Source organism: Blennius ocellaris (genome assembly GCF_963422515.1).
Source record: "Blennius ocellaris genome assembly, chromosome: 6".
Taxonomy (NCBI): Eukaryota; Metazoa; Chordata; class Actinopteri; order Blenniiformes; family Blenniidae; genus Blennius; species Blennius ocellaris.
Genome location: NC_137655.1, coordinates 28,838,671 through 28,859,299, shown reverse-complemented (window position 1 = coordinate 28,859,299; position 20,629 = coordinate 28,838,671). Strand labels below are relative to the sequence as shown.

The window sequence follows — 20,629 nt, the reverse complement described above, 5'->3', positions numbered from 1 at the left end:
ATAAAGGTTCAACACAGGATGTTCAATGTAGTCAGTCTTATTTCGCACAAAGATAGGAGCAGCAGCACATTAACGACCAATGACAGGCTGTGCATTAGAGTCATAGGTATGGTAAAAAGAAATTCAAGCGAGCATTTTTGCTGCAAAACTAGTATGCTCTCGAGGGCAGGATGGGCCATAAAACACATGAAACTGGAAGAGAAGCAACTGATTTCAATGTAAAAATACTTAATCAGTATGATTTTTTTTTTTAATGTATTTGGCATATGATAAAATATAAATTACAAAGCAACAATAGAACACATGATTAAAGTTAGAAAATTTAAAATTTCTTCAAGCCAAGGGCTAAAATGTAATTATTATGGTTATTAGCAATGGCTGAGTGAAAACACTCTGCAATTAAATATAGACAAAACAGAAACATTGGTTATAGCCCCTGACGATTTAATTCCAGGGATAACCCAGCACTTAGGTGACTTAGGCCAGTCTGTTAAACTGAGCCTAAGGAACCTTGGTGTTTTTCTTGACAAAGACATGTCACTGGTGCAACACTGTAAACAGCTGACTAGGAACTGCTTTTTCCAACTGAGGAGAATCTCCAAAGTCAGGAAAATGGTCTCACAAAATGATTTGGAGGTGATTATCCATGCTTTTGTGTCTTCGCGTTTAGACTACTGTAACAGTCTATTCTCATGTCTTAACAAGAAGGAGTTGTCTCGCCTGCAGTTAGTGCAGAACTCTGCAGCGAGAATCCTGACCCGCACAAACAGGAGGACGCACATCACTCCTGTCCTTAAAGCTCTCCATTGGCTGCCGGTGTCCTACAGGACCAATTACAAAATTCTGATTTTTACCTTTAGAGCTTTGCACGGTCAGGCTCCTTCTTATATTAGAGACCTGATCCAGCCTTATGCCCCAGCCAGGGCTCTGAGGTCTGTGGATCAGAACCTCCTGATGGTTCCACGTACTCTGTTCAAGACCAGAGGAGACAGGTCCTTCCAGGCTGTTGCTCCTAAACTTTGGAACGATCTCCCACTCTCTCTGCGTTCTCTGGAGTCTGTTGATTCCTTTAAGGGTCAACTAAAGACCTATTTATTTCTTCGGGCTTTCGCTTAGTCCTTTTAGGGATGTTATGTATATCAATGTGTTGTCTTGGCCTTTTAAATCTGTATTTGCATTTTATTCCTGTTTTATTTTATCTTTTATTTTTTACTAAAAATGTAAAGCGCTTTGTGACCTCGGTCTGAGAAAGGCGCTCTATAAATAAAGTTTTACTTTACTTACTTACTTACTTACTTATTTGAGTGTATTAAACTTAAGCTTATTCACACAATCCACTATGTATATCAATCAATAGAACATAATGATATTTTTTCAGCAATGAAACTGAACTTACATATCTACGTATATTATATTTTTTCTTTTTGTAGATATGACATCTTTCAGTGTGGTCAAGGTACACATGTGCAATAGCAGCATTTCCGCCATTGACATGGAACCCGAGTGCATTAAAAAAGTTCCACTTTTGGACCTGTTTTCAAAAACAGGTCCAAAAGTGTGTGTTAGAGCATCGTTGTTGGGTAAATGGACCCCAAAAACACAATGAAAGTTTTCCATTCTCACTTGAAAATGTTGTCGTCTAAACGTGGCCCAATTAAGTGGAGATTAAAACTAGTAATGATTATGTTAAAAAAAAATTCTAACTGAATGAAATTGTGATAGATGCAGGATAAAAGTGATATTTTCAGATTGGAACACAAACAAGCAAGCATAAACTGCAACTTGTGTTGGTTGGAGAGGCTTTTAGGAGCACAGTTATATCTTCTTCTGATGCTACCATCTATGTTTCTTTCTAATTAAGCCATACCCTAATGTCTGATTGTTCTTTCTGAAACCAAGATTCTACCCTGCGATATCTACTCTGCCATGTCACTTTCATTATGAAACGCGAGTCAAGGCCCCTTTAATTTCCTCAGCTCCAGGAGCTGCTGAAGCCCTCACAGGGCTCGTCTTCCTGCTGCAGCTTTAAGAGTCGTTGTAGTTGTAACTCCTCATGCATTGAAGGCCACCGTGTGTTGTTGACACTCTGTGCACTCAGCATGCTTCTGCAGCTTGTCCAAGGTGTTCCTAACATGCCCACAAAGATGTACTGAGAGAGAATCTGCAGAGAAACCCAGACGCCTCCGTCTGCCTCGCACTGCTGTTTTGAAACAGTCTGATGGAAGTGTGCATTTATTAAACTGACTTAGCATGGCACTGCAAGCCTGCAGCTGCAGGGTGGTGTTGTTGTTGGCGCTCTTTCCTCTCAGTGACTATAGCCCAGGTACGGAGCGGTACGGCAAAGCAAAGCCGGAGCTCGGTCCGGTACCCGTTTCCACTGCAGAGAGGAGCTTAAAAAGTGGGCGGGGCTTAAGAGCTCCACAGATATGTGACATTACAACAGAAAAGAAAGTCGTCAGATCTACATCTTATCAATCCTCTGTTGTTTACATCCTCCACTTTGCACTTGTTGTTTAGTTAACTGTTATTTTTTGCAGTGGTTATTTTTTGCAGTGGCAGCCGCAACTTCCTTGTTCTGAGAGAGCGAACGCTCTGGCCACTTGCCCCGCACTCGAGCGCTCGGGTGCGGGGCAAATTGCCGGAGCGTTCGCCCCGGTTGGCTGAGGCACAGACACGGGAGTCTGGAGCTTTCTGCTCAAATGCAGGAGCCACTCCACTCCGGCGCTGATCGCGATCCGGCAGCTCAGCGCCGGAACACGGAGGCGCCGAGCTCCGAGCCCCTTTTCATCGCTTCCGCGGTCCGCCCCCACGATATAGCGCCACTGACCGCGGTTGAACAGAACGCTGACTGCCTCTGGGAAGCGGAGCTGCCGGAGCGCGATCAGCGCCGGAGCCGAAAGCTCAAGGCTCCTGTGTCCCTGACGCGCATCCACGCCACGGCGAGCGCTATGCTGCAAACAGGAAGCTCCAACGTGATGCAAAGTCCTGAGCCCCAGTCTCCCTCAAGGCCGCTCTTTCACAACAAACACTAAAGATGAGCACTAAAGATAAGAAAATAAAATAAAAACAACAACCAGAGCAAAGCTGACCACACTGAGAGCAGAGGCTTCGTCCAGCCGACAAATTAAAATATTGAGGGCGTGTAGTAAATCACTGAGCAATCAGCAAACAGCTCCTCAAACTCAGACCCGTTCCATGGTCCCCGGCACCCCAACGGAAAAGCAGCGGTCTGGAGCGGTTCAGTCCGCATTCCTGTGGTGACAACCGGCCGGCACTTTTTGTGCGATGGAAACGGGATTTTGGGGCCAATTCTGTGCAGAGTCTGCATGTTCAGCCTGTGCATGCATGGATTTTAAAGTTTTCTCATTCAGTTTAAAGACACATGTTCGGTCGACATGTGAATCTAAACTGCGTTTGTTCTATGTTGTAAAGAAAAAGAATTGTATCCTTTCTTACAGGCATACAGTATGTGATCTTCACTTCATTTCACACACCAGCTATCAATTGAAGGAGGGGAGTCATAATTCATTTATAAAGTTTTTAATTACAATTCCATAACAAAGTATTTATTCGACATTTACAAACGAAAGCAGTTTTTTGGAGGAAATACAGCCTCTTATTGAATCCTCCTTAAATTAAAGCAGGTCGCATGCTGACATGTGGCAATTCGTGTCTTCTACCAACGTCAGACTTCACATAAATCGCTGTGTTGTCTGTGGCCATGTGCTAAAATAAATGTGACCTCTCAGGATTTGCAATTTGCTTGAACAGCGACATGAATTGCAACCGGTCTCTCTGTGCTGTTGGGAACTGTTTGCATGCAAGTATTTATTTCCCAGTTAATGCTGATCGCTCCTGTGGCTATCAGAAGATAGCACAAACAAGGACATACATGCATGGGTTTCAAAAAACTAAAAAAGAGATTCACATCACTCAAACAGGCTTTTTTTCCCCCATGTATTATATCACAGGAGTCTCTTCTGCTGTTGCTCAGTCGAAAGTTCACTTGTGTGTATAATGTTGTGAGCAGCAGGTACCTTGAGGCACCACAGCAGTCACAGGTCGCTGTGGGACCTTGAGCTCAGTTTTCCCATTGAATGCCCTTGGCTGCTAAAAATTTTTTAAAACAACATGAAAATGGTGGGCAAAATAATATGCATGAATCGCTTATGGAAGTGAATGTAAATCATCTGCTGTGATTATGTGACTTTTAGAAGGCACTCATTTATGCACAGAGGTAATCAGGATGAAAGTCATCAGTCTCACTCGGCAGCTATTTTATTATTGTTTATTTTAATAAGAAAAAAAACATTTTATTTGTTTTGTTTTATCCTGGGGATGACCTCTGCATTAAACATGGGAGTCCTGCTTTTCTGCTCCCCTCTGTGGTGTGGAAAAGCCCATCAGTTTCCAAATAAGGCCTGAATGAATGCTGGCAGTATTAATAGAATAAGACCGCTGCTGGGGAATATTTGTATTGACCTGCTGAAAGACTTTATCTGATGCATGCAGTTTCTATTGCAGTGTGTAGGTGGGATGCTGTGAGTGCTGTGGAGCTCACAGCTGCAGCTGCCTGGTTAAGTCCACTGTAGGTGGCAGGAGCCCACCTGGAAACACTAAATTTGGACATTTTCAAACTGGTTTAAACCTTTGAAAAGGAACTTCTTTTTTAGGCTTCTGCTTAAACTAAAGACTTAGGGTTTCACAAAACATTGTCATTGCGTTATCCACATGTACAATATGCATATCGCAAAAGACTGAACTGATCTATAATGATCTGTTGCCATGCACTGGGCATTCATGCTGTGCAAATTCAAATGAGACCATTTCAAGCTGGGGCACCCACATGGAAAGAACCTATATAAACATATATGTTTTAATATAGGTTTTGATATAGGTTTGGCATATATGTGACATATATAAAATTGGCCGTTTTCCTATATGTTATGTACATATATGTACATATATATGCACATACATGCGCGCATATATGTACATATATGTATATAACATATAGGAAAACGGCCAATTTTATATATGTCACATATATTCAAAACCTATATCAAAACCTATATTAAAACATATATGTTTATATAGGTTCTGTCCATGTGGGACTTTCCATATATGCAGCATATATATTGTCATATATATTGTCATATATGTGCATATATGCAGCATATATTGTCATATATGTGCATATATGCAGCATTTATGTGCATATATGCAGCATATATATTGTCATATATGTGCATATATGCTGCATATAGGTTTCATATATGTGCATATATCCTCATATAGGTTCTTTCCATGTGGGCAGTGCAAGTTGATTGATTAACTCAAGCATTTTAATCAGCTGAAAGTCCCAATTACTCTCTTTATACCTTATGGCTACAACTCAGAAAGTGAAAATGATCAAAAAAGGCAAAGGAACTCAACTTGTTAGAATAGCAGATTAAAAAACAACAACGATCAAAGAATCCTACTGTTATATAGTGGGATTATACTGTGTGTATATATATATATATATATATATATATATATATATATATATATATATATATATATATATATATATATATATATATATATATATAAATGCAATGTCATCATTTACATTTACATTGTCATCATAAGTCCCCGGTGTTTATAATTTCCTACAAACTCTGGGAAAGTGTGTGTGTCTTCTCTCATTATTGATGGCAGTGTTTGACCCACGTTCTTATTTTCAAACATCGTTGCTTGAATTTCTTCTGCTTTTAGAGCCAGTTTAAGATTCAACAAGTCAATCATGATCGCAGGCGTTCATAAACAGACATGTCAGAGTTTATGTGGCAATAAGTTTCAGTATCGTGGGCTGAATTGTAAATTTAATTCACAGCAATTGTGTCTATTCTGAATCATTGGATTTTAGTGGGCAGCAGACCACAATTTAGTAAACTTTGCTATTGGAGTGATCTGCCACAACAATCAGGTTATATGTTAACAATGAATTCAGCTTTACAAAGCACATATATGACTTTCTTCTTGTCGAAAGAATAACTTCCTATATAGTGTTTGTAATAATACAAATAAAACTGTTGACACAGCTTGTGTTATTTTTCTGTCTTTAACTCAGTAGACCAAAATACTGCGAGGAAGATCACAGAGAGCAAACGTTTGTGCTCGTCTTTGCTTGACATTATTTGTTTGAAAAAGTATTTTCTAGTCACTGTGAGACGAGCCAGTTTCTTCAGTTAGATAAGAGACAGGTCTTTTCTTACAATCACCATTTTCTCCCTGTCTGACGCCTCATTTCTGTATTTGTGTTGGTTGTGCCTCACTTCTTAGTTGATCTTCTGCTTGTCACTGCTCCTTGTGAGTGTGCTGGGTTGTTTTGGGTTTTTTTTGCATGGAGACCCGCTGAGGGTTTTTTGACTTAATAAAGACATGCTGTGTTTGTTCAGTTTGTTCCAGCAACAGAGAGGCCCATGGTGTTAAAGTGATTCAGATGGCTGATTCAGCCTATTAAATGGCTGTATGAAAAGAGCGGGGCTGCTGGCTGCCAGTCCCAGGACTCACTGTATGCCTGCCACTGAAAGGGAGCCATGTCTTTGGCCACATGGCAGCTCGCAAGCTGTTTGGTAGGAGGAAACTTTACGAGACCTGGACAAACCTATTTTCTACAAATTAAAAACAATCATGTTTGAGTGAAGCACACACATGCGAGCATGGCCTAACACAAGGTTTTCCCTGAGGTGGCCCCCTCCCCTCCCCTTCACAGCGTAACCTCTCTTCTATTAGCTTATGTAATCAGTGTGTTTACATGCACACCAGAAACCAGGTTACTCAGGAAATTGGACAGTACATTAAGTCTGTGTACTCGCAGCTGGTCAACAATCACTTTTCTCCCTGACACTTGTTTATTTTGGAAGCATTTCCTGGATCTGTGTGTGTGTGTGTGTGCGTGCGTGCGTGCGTGCGGGCGGGCGGGCGGGCGGGCGTGCGTGCGTGTGTGTGTGTGTATTGGTTGGGACCGAATTCTGTTTACGTATTATCATTATGTGGGCTTCTCTTTATTGTAGGAACAACAAGAAAATCTCCACAAGGAGATTGATTATATTCTTCATTCAAACATGATATGAAGATTAGTTGATGACAAATGATGGAATAATGGTAAATAATCAAATGCATTAAATGTTTAATAGCTTGCTAAGACAAGTGACTGGCTTCCACGGGAACATGTGTGTGTGAGACTTTCTGTTCACACACTGCTTGATAAACTAAAACATGCACTTAGAAATTACTCCAAATCCAAATCTGCCTTCATACCTTCTGTACCAGTAGTTTCCACTTTCCCTCTGCCAGGATCTTGCAGAAAGACCACGCGATGCTCCATGTTTAAACTTCATCTTTCTGTCCAGTATTGGTTGTGCTGCTCACGCGGAGGTTCTCTCTCATGCCTGCTTCCACAGATAGTGTCCAACGTGTTGATCTTCTCCTGCACTAACATAGTGGGAGTGTGCACTCATTACCCTGCCGAGGGCTCGCAGAGGCAGGCCTTCCAGGAGACCAGGGAATGCATCCAGGCTCGCCTTCATTCCCAGAGGGAGAACCAGCAGCAGGTAGGATACATGTCTTGCATGTTAGATTGATGTACTTGATGACAAATCTCAAAGTGCTTTATACTGTAAGTCACATTCATTCACTAAAACATGCTCTGATTTCCATTAGAGCAACTTTGGGTTCATACTCCAGGATACTTTGACATTCACTCATACTGGCAGTTGATTCAGTAAAGGTGGAATAATGGGAAAACAATCAATCTGCAAACAAACCTTCAAGTATACTGCATAAAGTAAACAAAGATGTTCTCACACCTGCCACATCCAGTTATTTACCACACTTACTGAATGATGAGAGACACGAGGTGACTGCTGCTGTGGATATTGGAAGAGAGTTTGTATTTGCTCGTCAGCTCTCTGCTGAGGTAGATACAGTGTCCGCCTCTTCACTCCCTCCACCCGTCCGCGCGGTGAACTTTGACCTCTTCTCTCCTCATGCAGGAGCGTCTCCTGCTCTCAGTGCTTCCTCGCCACGTCGCCATGGAGATGAAAGCCGACATCAATGCCAAGCAGGAAGACATGATGTTTCACAAGATCTACATCCAGAAGCACGACAACGTCAGGTAACCTGAGGGGGTAAACAGCACGTTTACATTGCCTGCACCTCACAAAGTCTTGAAAGGTAGACACACTCTTGTATTGTATATATATATAATAATGCATATATGTTCCTAGAGGCAGGATTATATTATATATAATGATTTACTTCTTCCTGCCCATTTTCAGACATTTTAAACAATATATCTGTGTTATATGTGTACTTATATGTGAGTGTATATAAGTATGTATGTCTAGATAGGCGTGTGCTTGATTTATTTATTTTATGTCCTTATGTATATCCTAATGTTATATTACTATTTAAAAGATTTATAATGAACCACACACACACACACACACACACACACACACACACACACACACACACACACACACACACACACACACACACACACACACACACACACACACACACACACACACACACACACACACACACACACACACACACACATACCAGCAATAGATGGTACAGCTGATCGCTTGGGCTTGAAGATAAAAGAGACTCGGATTCTTTGCTGCACCTTTGCCAGACCAGGATGAGACCTCCCCCCCAGCATGGCCAGTCAAAAACGAAAAACATAGTTAGTACAACAGAAAATGTGGTAATGATAGTATTGCAATGTGAAAATGTGTCCACTCCATTTAAACAGTGTGTGACTAGGGAAAAAAAGTAAATAATGTGTGTAGCATGGACAAAATGGACAAAATGTTTGGGGTGTGGCTATCTCCAAATTCAGAGGTGAGTGAGTGTGAATGACATCACCCTCACACAACACACACCTTTATTATTCTGTATTTTACAGCTTTAAATAAGAGTTAACAAGTGACTGCATTTAAATCCATCACAGGGTTTATCTCCCACGATAGAAATGGAGCACGAACAACTCGTCCACGACTTTTTTCAGCATTATTGATTTCAAATATTTCAAAGTATATTTTACACAAAAACATAATGAAATATATATCTGATATATATATATATATATATATATCGTTATGAAGCAGTCTTTAAGGGTTAGGGTGTGACCAGTGTCAAAATTGGCGTACGCACGAAACACAGAAAGTGCCTACGCACAAAAATATCCTGATTTATAAAACAGTGCGCACGCACGTCCTACGCCGATTTCCCTTTATAAATCACAATCCACTCTAAATGTGGCGCACCTGTGTGCGGTTCATACCACGCCCATATTGGCCTATAAATATTCAGAGAAACGCCTCTCATGAATATTGATTCATGACTGACAGCATGCCGAAAGCAGAAAGAAAAGCCAAGAAACGCAATTTCACCCAGTGTGAGGTGGAAGTTCTGGTCGGGGAGGTGGAGAAGAGGAAGGCGATATTATTTGGTGGACACAGTGTTGGGGTCACCAATGGGGGTCACCAACGCCAAAAAGGCTCCAGAGTGGCAGCATGTGGCGGATGGTGTCAATGCTGTGGCCTCAGAAGGTCGGAGTGTGGCTGAGGTGAAAAAAAAAAGTGGTCAGACATCAAAGTAGACGCAAAAAAGCGCCTGGCGTCACACTGGCAGAGCGCCTGTGCCCCGGGCGGGGGAACGGGCCACCCGGAGCTCACCCCGCTGGAGGAAACACTGGCGGGGATCATCGGGGAATCCCTCCTGAGTGGAGTGGTGACGGAGGTGGAGGGGGACACCGATGCCGGCCCACAAGCAGAAGACCAAGGTATGTAATTTGTATTCCCATAAGTTGTGTTCACATTTATGTACAGAAACGATTGAGACTCCGTTCACAAAACAAGTAACTTTATTCAACATTTCTTGTAGTTGCTGCGGGTCCCAGCGAGGTCAGTGGCGCTGCAGCTGAGCCGTGTGCGCCCAGCGTCTCCACTGCACCTCATGCATCCAGCCCTCCAGCAGCCGTGTCCTCACAGATGCAGTCCTGCAGAGACAGAGAGACACCATCACCGCAATAAATGAAGTTGCTAGAGAACTGCGGGAGATAAAACATGTCCTGTCCGAGCTCAACACCACCATGAGAGAGTTGATCAATAAATGATTATTTTGAATTTGTTTCCATACCTGTTTTTTCATAAACGACGCATCACATCCAAACGCTGGCGCACGGCAGCAGCGTTTGGCTCAAATGCCTGGGGATAGGGGTCCGGGTCGGGGCCAAGACGATCAGCGTCGGGGGGGGGGGGGGGGCAAGGCCACAGCATTCAGTTTTGCCACGTTATGCAGCACAGCACACGCTACAATACTGCAGACCTTCTCGGGCTTGTAGGCTAGCGTTCCTCCTGTGCTGTCGAGACACCGCCACCTGCCCTTCAGGAGCCCGATGGTGCGCTCCACAACACTGCGTGCCGCTGTGGCGCAGATTCTAGGTCCTCTCCTCTGCGCCTTGTGGGTGAGGAAAAGGGGTGAGCAGCCACCGCTTGAGGGTTAGGGTTCTCCACTGTCGCCTGCAAGGTCGTGAACGGGTTAAACACTAGTACAAAATTGCAAGTCTCAGGATTTCCACATTAATTCTCCGTACCTAGAAGCCACCCATCACGTACAGCGCCGGCTCCAGTCTGCGCCCCACACTGCTATATGGGCTATATGATATTACACTGCATTCATATCAGTGTAAACATAATTTACCCTACTTACTGTCTTAATCATGTTTCCCGTGTGCACTCCAGGGAGTATGTTTGTTTATTCATTGTAGAAATTTAATTTTTTACTATCCATTTCTTGCAAATAAACTGTCCATATATAGGAGGTCATATAACTACCATATTTTCCACACTATAAGGCACACCGGTTTATAAGGCGCACCCACATTGATTGACATAATTTACAACTTTGTTCATATATAAGGCACATCGCATTATAAGGTGCATTGAATAGACCAGTGGTCAGCAACCTTTATAGCTCAAAGCCATTAGGCTACATTTTCCACTGATTCTAACACCCAGAGAGGTGCACACACTTTATTTTGATAGTCTTACCTGCAGCCGATGCCAGGAGGAGACTACACACAAAACCTTCTTCACTGCTGGTTGACAACTTACAACTACCGGTAATAAACTAAACTACATGAACTAAGCAACAAAAACACAACACAACACAATTATTACCGACACCACAAACCAAATAGAACCCCCAATAATTGCATTTAAAACACCACAAACAGCTGCAATGAATTATGGGAGTTTCTATCGGCTGCACTGAGGAGCTCAGGATGAATTTGTCGCTGCAAGGCATGATGTCCCATCATGCCTTGCAGCGACAAATTCATGTTTTGTGTTGTTGGAGGTTATTATGGGTTGTTGTTGGGCTTGGTGTTGTGTTGATTGTGTTTATGTGTTTTTGTTCCCCAGTTTAGGGAGTCATTATTTCATCTAGTTTATTTTGGTTTGTTAGAATGTTGGTGTGCAACCATGAGAGATGGATGTGTTGTGTGGAGTGTCGTCCGCTCTGAAGATCGGGTTGCGAAGTTAGAGTTGTCAAAATAAAAGCTTCTGGTTGTTCAGCTGTCAAATAGCAGTCTCGAATAGAGCAATTCTTCCATATATAAGGCGCACTGGGCTATAAGGCGCACTGGCAGCTTTTGAGAAAATTTGAGGTATTTAGGTGCGCCTTATAGGGCGGAAAATACGGTATTTATTTTACACGATCAGTTTCACAGTTTCTCCCGTTTCTTTCTTCTGCCATCAGTGGCGCAGTTTCTCCTTACCCCAGTTATGTGCGTACGCATGGGTCAGAGTTGCCGTGGTGTACCGCACATTTCCCGTCAAGTTCTCTTTTTATAAATCCCACGGTTTGCGTAGAGAGTGGCGTACGCATTCTTTTGTGCGTACGCAACGTTTATAAATGAGGCCCCTGGCCAATATGATAAACTGTTACGGTGGGACTTCGGAGGCTCAGGTGCGGAGAAACCAGCGGGAGACAGATGAGTACATTTGGCGGAGTTTGTTCTCTTAACAAGAGTGAATCAAAGGTGCTGCAGGCTCTAGAGCAACTGGGGCACGAGTTTGGTCTGGTCACGGTGGGAACAAGGAACAGGGAACCAAGGAAGCTGCGGCTGGCGAGTCTTCAAAGAGAAGCGGCATTAGTTAAAAGACTAGACTGAGACACGGCACACACAGGTCTACTAACTCTGGGAGTTTTACGATCCAGCGCCGAGTGGAGTCGAGCACCCGTTTAAGAGGTGTAGCTGATCAGGGGAAAACGAGCTCCACCCGGTCGTCGCAGCTGAATGGAATTAGATGATGAATCCCTCAGCAGCTCCACTTCCTGAAAACCAAAAGGAGAGGAGAGAGAAACACACCCAACCACGCCCCTAGGAGGCCTCTGAGGAGTGGGGCGTGACATAAACTACATTTTTTTTATTTGAGCTATCCCTAACAAAGCCATATGATACTATACTAAATATATATGGACATATACTAGATATATGAAAAACGTATAATATGAATTACAAATAACAATTTGTAAAAGTACATTGAAAAGTATTTATTTTGTCAGAAAAATTCTGAAATCTCATCTGTGGACGAATTGTCCTACAATCAACAGAAACACATCTATATTGTACATTAGTTGTCACGCAAACATACACAGTCCTCTTGAATTATATTTTCTTTGTCTCAACTTAAAAAAAATAACCCTCTTGAATCCAAACATGACATTTTTTTTTATGTTCTCTTTGGAGTCATTTTGGACCCTTAATGTGGATCATCTTGTACCAAATCAGTCTTTTCTCTGATTTTATTTTGCTTATTTTAAAAAGATGTAGCTCTCTTGGCCTTTTTGATGATTCTTCAAATGAAATGGTTCCTTTTTCAGGACATTGACAATCACATGCTCTATTGTGATGAAATTCAAAGCAATGCTTAATGGAGGTGTCATTGCAGATGAGAACTTGATGTCTTCAGACTTTGAGGTCTTTACATTGTGAGGTGGAAACCTTCCGTTGTGCAGCCCCCTCGTTTAGTATCTGACATTAAGCGTCATTTTGCACCTTTAATTTGTATCCATTTCCACACAATACTCTATTTTCTGTCACGGATACGGACAGGACCCAAGTGCAGGACTCTGGAAACAGGCTGGGTTCAATCAAGTCTTTTATTTGAGGACAGCACAGACCGATGAATCGCAGGTTGCTCCTTGACATGAGGAGCACAGCAGGCTTGACTCCAATGACTGGACAGGACAGACGAGACATGGAAGACTAGCGCTGGACCGGACGGATGGGACATCGCTAACAAACAAACCAACACTGAACAAACACACAGACAGGACATATATAGGGCAGGGTGATTACAAGAAGTGGCCACAGGTGAGGTGCTGACAGCCCAGACCTATGGCCCGCCCACTCTTAAAGGGGACCTCACCCTACACCCTGACAGTACCCCCCACTCCACGACCGGCTCCAGACGGCCCAGGCATCTCAGGATGCTGCCTATGGAAGTCTCTGATCATGCCTGGGTCCAAGATGTCCCTAGCAGGTACCCAGGCACGTTCCTCAGGGCCATACCCCTCCCAGTCAACCAGGTATTGGAACCCCCGCCCACGCCGGCGAGCTGCCAGGAGCCGCCTGACAGTGAAAACCTCCTCACCCTCCACCATACGGGGAGGAGGAGGGGCTCTTGAGGAGGGAACTAGGGGGCTTTCCCGGGCAGGTTTAACCTTTGACACATGAAAGGTGGGGTGCACACGAAGCGAGCGGGGCAAACGAAGACGGACTGCAGAGGGACCAACCAGCTTAATTATTGGATAAGGTCCAATAAACCTTGACGCTAGCTTCTTTGCGTCTGAGCGGAGTGGCAGGTCCCGGGTGGAGAGCCACACACGCTGACCAACATCATAAGTTGGTGCGGGAACCCGGCGCCGGTCTGCAAGCCGCTTGCGCTCAGCAGAGCATTGCAAGAGCTTGGTTCTGGCCTTAAGCCAAGCGCGCTTGCATCGTCGCACCATCGCCAGAGCTGACGGGACACTAACCTCTGATTCCAGGGCTGGGAACAGGGGGGGTTGGTACCCATACACGCACTCAAAGGGAGACAGCCCAGTGGATGAACAGGGAAGGGAATTGTGCGCGTATTCCACCCAGACTAACTGCCTGTACCAAGCAGCTGGGCTGTCAGAGACCAGACACCGAAGTATGGACTCCAGCTCCTGGTTCACCCTCTCCGTCTGGCCGTTAGACTCTGGGTGGTACCCGGACGAAAGGCTCACCGTAGTTCCCAACAGCCTGCAAAACTCCCTCCAAAACCGAGACACGAACTGAGGCCCCCTGTCCGAGACAATGTCCCTTGGGAACCCGTGAAGACGGAACACGTGTCTCAGCATGACCTCCGCCAGCTCCTTGGCTGATGGGAGCTTTGTCAAGGGCACAAAGTGGGCCATCTTGGAAAACCGGTCCACTACGGTGAGGATGGTGGTAAACCCTTCTGCGTCCGGGAGGCCAGTGACAAAGTCAATGGACAGGTCTGCCCATGGTCGGGTGGGTACTGGGAGTGGCTGCAACAGACCAGAGGGGCGAGACCGCGAGGTCTTGTTACGCGCGCAGACAGGGCAAGCCCGGACATACTCCCGGATCTCCCTGCTCATCTCTGGCCACCAGAAACGCTGTCTTGCCACAAACAGTGTGCGCTGAGTTCCTGGGTGACATGACAGCAGGTTAGTGTGGGCCCATTCAATAACACTAGACCGTACCGGGGGACACACAAACAGGCGGTTGGGAGGACAACCTGGCGGCACCGTCACCCCCTCCAGAGCCCGCCGAACCTGCTCCTCAATCTCCCACGTCACCGCCCCCACCACACAGGTCGGAGGTAAAATTGGCGTGGGGGAACGAGGAGCAGGATCCGGCTCAAAGACCCGGGAAAGGGCGTCAGGCTTCACGTTCTTAGACCCCGGCCTATACGACACCACAAAGTCGAACCGGGTGAAGAACAGAGCCCACCGAGCCTGCCGAGAATTTAACCGTTTGGCCGACTTGATGTACTCGAGGTTTCTATGGTCAGTCCATACCACAAACGGGTGCTCTGCGCCCTCCAGATAATGCCTCCACTCCTCCAACGCAGCCTTGATGGCCAGGAGCTCTCGATTGCCGATGTCATAGTTCTCCTCAGCCGGGGTCAGCCGCCTGGAGAAAAAGGCACAAGGGTGCAGCTTCCCATCCTCACTGCTGCGCTGAGAGAGCACTGCCCCGACCCCGACATCTGAAGCGTCCACCTCCACCACAAACTGCCGTCCAGGGTCCGCGACACCAAGCACGGGAGACGAGGTGAACCTGGCCCTGAGCTCCGAAAAAGCCTGCTCAGCTGAGGGACCCCAAGAAAACGGGACCTTGGGGGAAGTTAAGGCATGTAGAGGTGCCGCGACAGAGCTGAATCCCCTGATAAACCGCCGGTAGAAGTTAGCAAACCCCAAAAATCGTAATAATTGTTTGCGGTTACCCGGGGTCGGCCAATCCGCTACAGCCCTGACCTTCTCTCTGTCCAACTCCACCCTCCCCTCTGAGATGACGTGCCCAAGAAAAGAAACTGTGGGAGCATGAAAAACACATTTCTCGGCTTTGACAAACAAATTATTGCTGAGAAGACGCTCCAAAACAAAACGAACATGCTTGACATGACTGGCAAGATCCGGAGAAAAAATCAAAATGTCGTCGAGGTAAACAAACAGAAACTTATTCAATGCGTCTCTCAGCACATCATTGACGAGATTCTGGAACACTGCAGGGGCATTGCATAAACCGAATGGTATCACCAAATACTCGTAGTGGCCAGAAGGTGTGTTAAATGCCGTTTTCCACTCGTCCCCTTGCCTAATCCGGACCAGGTGGTAAGCATTGCGCAAGTCCAGCTTAGTAAAGACCTTGGCGCCCTGCAGGCGTTCAAAGGCCGAAGTCATGAGGGGTAGTGGGTAGCGGTTTTTAATGGTTATCTCGTTGAGGCCCCTGTAGTCAATGCACGGCCGAAGAGTCTTGTCCTTCTTTGCCACAAAGAAAAATCCCGCCCCTGCAGGGGAGGACGAGGGTCTGATTATCCCAGCCTCTAAGCCAGACTCAATGTACTCTTTCATGGCCTGATTCTCGGGTTGTGAGAGAGAGTAAATGCGACCCTTGGGAGGAGTGGTACCTGGCAATAAGTCAATGGCACAGTCATAAGGACGATGCGGTGGCAGTGATGTTGCCTTCCCTTTGTTGAACACCTCCTTTAGATTGTGGTAGCAGCTGGGAACTCGCTCGAGGTCCGGATACCCAGGCACCTCCACAGCTGCCACCTTAACTCCAGACACTGACCGACAATGCTCAGAACAATCCCCTCCCCAACTCAAAATAACCCCCGACTCCCAGTCAATATGGGGTTTGTGCAAACATAACCAAGGGAGGCCCAGGATAACTGGGTAGGACGGACTTAACCCTAAATGAAAAGAAATCTCCTCAACATGGGAGGGACCAAACAATAACTGAACAGAAAGAGTCTTTTTATCAATAGAAAATATTTTACGTCCATCTAAAGCAAAAGCCTTCAAGGGCAATAATAACAGTTCAGTGGGGATCTTGTGTCTCTCAGCCCACTTAAGGTCCATAAAGTTCTCATCTGCACCAGAGTCAATGAAAACCTCAATGTCCAACGTGTTGTCGGCATACCTCAGTTGAGCCGGCGTGAGTCTTCTTAAAGGCGCAGTAGAGGAGTTCTTAAGACTCACCGGGGCCCTCCTTAACCCAGGTGAGCCTGTCCCTTTAAAAGGACATGCGACAGCTCTGTGCCCATGCTGACCACAGTACAAACACAGGCCGCCGGCCAGGCGCCGATGCCGCTCCTGCGTGGACATGCTCGTGCGGCCAAGCTGCATCGGCTCCTCCGGGGGTTGTGCCACACTCGGGACTTGCTCCTGCTGGAGGGCGGGGCGGAGAGGGGCGTGCTCCTCCCGTGCGCTCCTGGATTCTCCTCCCTGCTGGTCAGTCTGCCTCAGGCGATCACGGACCATCAGACGATTCTCCATCTTGACCGCCAGGGCAATGAGGGAGTCCAAGTCGTCGGGGAGATCCCTCAGGAAGAGCTGGTCGCGAACCGGGCTGGCCAGCCCGTAGAGGAAGGTGTCCCGCAGTGACGCATTGTTCCAGGCGCAGTCTGCGGAGAGAGTGCGGAACTCAATCGCGTAATCGATCACCGACCTCCTTCCTTGACGCAGCGCTGCCAGCACTCGAGCCGCCTCCTGTCCGCCGGGACGCCGATCGAAGATCTTCGACAGCGCGGCTGCGAACTCGTCCACCGAGTCACACAGCCGGGACTGGCGGTTCCACTCAGCGGTGGCCCAAGCCTCCGCTCTGCCGGACAGGTGGGAGATGATGTACGCGACCCTGGACTTCTCTGTTGGGAACGCCCCCGGCTGCATCTCGAAGTGGAGACCACACTGGACCAGGAAGGGTCGCGAATCCCCGGAGTCCCCCGAGAAGCGCGCTGGGCTTGAGAGCGGTGATGGCGGCATCACAACGGCGGCGGCGGCTGGCGGCACTGCGGCGGCAGTGGCAGCCCGAACCTCTGGGACCGAGAGGCGAGTGATGAGCTGCTGGAGGTGACCGGTGAGTTGGTTCAGTTGACTCTCCACTGACGTGTGTCGATGAGAAAGGTCGTGGAGACCCGCCGTTAAACCAGACAACTGCTCGTCGTGTTGAGTGAGCCGGTCTCCCTGCTGACCAACTGCTCCTAGCAGCTGGTGACCAGAGTCCGCTGGGTCCATGATGGTTGGTTTGTTCTGTCACGGATACGGACAGGACCCAAGTGCAGGACTCTGGAAACAGGCTGGGTTCAATCAAGTCTTTTATTTGAGGACAGCACAGACCGATGAATCGCAGGTTGCTCCTTGACATGAGGAGCACAGCAGGCTTGACTCCAATGACTGGACAGGACAGACGAGACATGGAAGACTAGCGCTGGACCGGACGGACGGGACATCGCTAACAAACAAACCAACACTGAACAAACACACAGACAGGACATATATAGGGCAGGGTGATTACAAGAAGTGGCCACAGGTGAGGTGCTGACAGCCCAGACCTATGGCCCGCCCACTCTTAAAGGGGACCTCACCCTACACCCTGACATTTTCTTAGTTTTTGTTCCACAGTTCTATATGTATTGTCATGTCAGGATGTTTTAAGAATGTTTGTATTAAATTATTCTGGTCGTTTTCCCTTTGGCGTAAACATTTATGAGGAATTTTAAACATCCTGAATCTTAAACATTTTAAACATTGCATGTTTTTGGATTGGTGGAGGGAACCTGAGTGCCTGGAGAAAACCTGCATAGAGAGTGGATGATAATTCTATATTAGGACGAATAAAAATCAATACCTCCAGGCCTATTAATAAAACATTTTATTGATAGATATTTTGTAGATAGATTACTCTGACATTAGTCATGATGGTACCGTGGTGTCGTGGCTTGCACTTTTGCGAGGTATCAAATAAGAATCATCTATGTCAGGGATCTTGACTTTTCTCATGTTCAACTTCTGATAAAGGAGGGAATTAAGTAAAATGTGGTTTCTGTTATCATCTTTAGGTGTGTGAAATAACTCTGCTCCTCTCATGTAACTATGCTTCACTGATTGTGATATGTGCCAATAATTAAAAATCTGCTCCTATAGTAAATGTGTGTAATCCTCAGACCAGAGAGAAGTACACAGCTGAAGTGAGGTTTGGAACCACTATGTGGACTAACTGCATTAAAGATGATCCGACTTCTGAGAAAACAAAAACATATTTTCATCACTGTCACAGTGAAGGAATCGCTCTCACTCTCTCTCTCTCTCTCTCTCTCTCTCTCTCCCTATTTTCGGGGGAAATTAAGTCACTTTGTGTGTGTGTGTGTGTGTGTGTGTGTGTGTGTGTGTGTGTGTGTGTGTGTGTGTGTGTGTGTGTGTGTGTGTGTGTGTACGTGTTAAGCTGTTTTAAATAGAAATATACATGGACACAGAATAAAGAAATCTCGCACACGCCTATCTAGACATACATATTTATATACAATTACATATAAGTACACATATATCACAGTGTGTGCATGCGGGTACGAGCGAGCGTGTGACCACCAGTTTAAGCATGTTTTTCTACAGCTACAGGTTTATAGCCTGCAGCTTCCACAATTAGGTTTTTATACTTAATAGCTTCTATTGAAGCTCTTTATGTTTTGTTTCATCAGACCACAAAGTTGCTCCTGTGCCCAAGGCGTTATTATCCTATTCAAGACATTGCTTTTGTACTTTTGTACTTACTGTCTATGTTTAAAAAAGAAATGGTCTGCAGCATAAGACAGAACAGACGTGGTTCTACTCATACTTCATGAAGAGACTGTGTTGTTTAACAAAGCTGATACACAACAGCGACTGGAAGATGAAGCTCCTGTGTCGTCTGGTCTTTATGAGACTTTACGAGAGTGGGCCGCACATTAGTCACATCTGCTAAGCTCAGCTGAGTTCTGTCATGAGCATGTGTTTAATGGCCAACACACCAGGTGTGACCGGCTTGTCGAGAAGCGGCTGATGACGTTTCGGTGTAATTGTTCCTCTGCTGAGAGTCTGAGGAACAACAGGAAGAGAAGTGCCAGCTTCCACTGCAGCCACTGAGGAGCGAGATTGAAAACAGAAGGAGCCGGGGTATAAATGGTAACATTTTGATCAATTTAACACATTTTAAAAGATTTGATCCTATATAAATGGAATTTTGGTGTTTATGTGAAACTAAAATGTCTTAAAAATGTTCCATTAAGAGCAGCCAAGATGTTTGAGGTGTGCAAGCAGATTCATGGATGTAGTGAATGAGTACATGAAGATAGTTTATGTAACAGTAGAGGAGGAAAAGACTAATTTAGACAAGAGAACAAATAACATTTAACCAAATGAAAAATGTAATGATTGGTATTAGTGTTTCTGATGATGTGTGGGAGTGTTTACATAATCAACCCAACTACATGCACACATTTGAAAGGAACAAAATATTCAGTAATGGAAAGTGCCAAAAAAATAAGTGTCGATTTACCAGTGGTAATGTGTGTGTCAGTGCATCACACGGCGAACACAGAGGCACGGATGGTCATACATACTCACATTTACACCTACAAAAGGTTTAGACTCACTAATGACACCTGAACACATGTTTTTGGACTGTGGCAGTGGAGAAAACCCACACATCAGCAGGTAAACATGGGCCTTCCACTCAGGAAAGGACTCAAATGGAGGATATTCGTGTAGTGAGGTGTGAAAATATGTATGACATGTATTTTTACCTCTCACACACTTCCGCTGATCCACAGACAGCCTTGCCTAATGCAGCTACAGGTAAAACATGAATTAGAAATGTTTCTATACTTTTCTGCTCTCAGATCTTTTGACAGGCTGCTTCAGCATCTTGTAGCATGAAAGCTAAAGTCCACCTCATCAAAGATCCCAGGAATGACATTTAACAGGTTTTTTTGTTGTGGTTCAGAGTATCCCACATGGAAAGAACCTATAT

At 45.5% G+C, this 20,629-nt stretch overlaps 1 protein-coding gene across 1 annotated transcript in view; it reads left to right on the top strand.

Annotated features, from left to right (window-relative positions):
* The window catches only part of adcy5 (adenylate cyclase 5), a gene marked incomplete at its 5' end in the record, with an annotated part of 184,942 nt that overhangs the window by 97,461 nt on the left and 66,852 nt on the right, over positions 1-20,629 (top strand). Inside the window, 2 exons of the mRNA XM_080498590.1 lie at positions 7,452-7,601; positions 8,043-8,164. Of these exons, the coding sequence (XP_080354716.1) occupies positions 7,452-7,601; positions 8,043-8,164 (272 nt within the window). The remainder of the gene's footprint in view (positions 1-7,451; positions 7,602-8,042; positions 8,165-20,629) is intronic.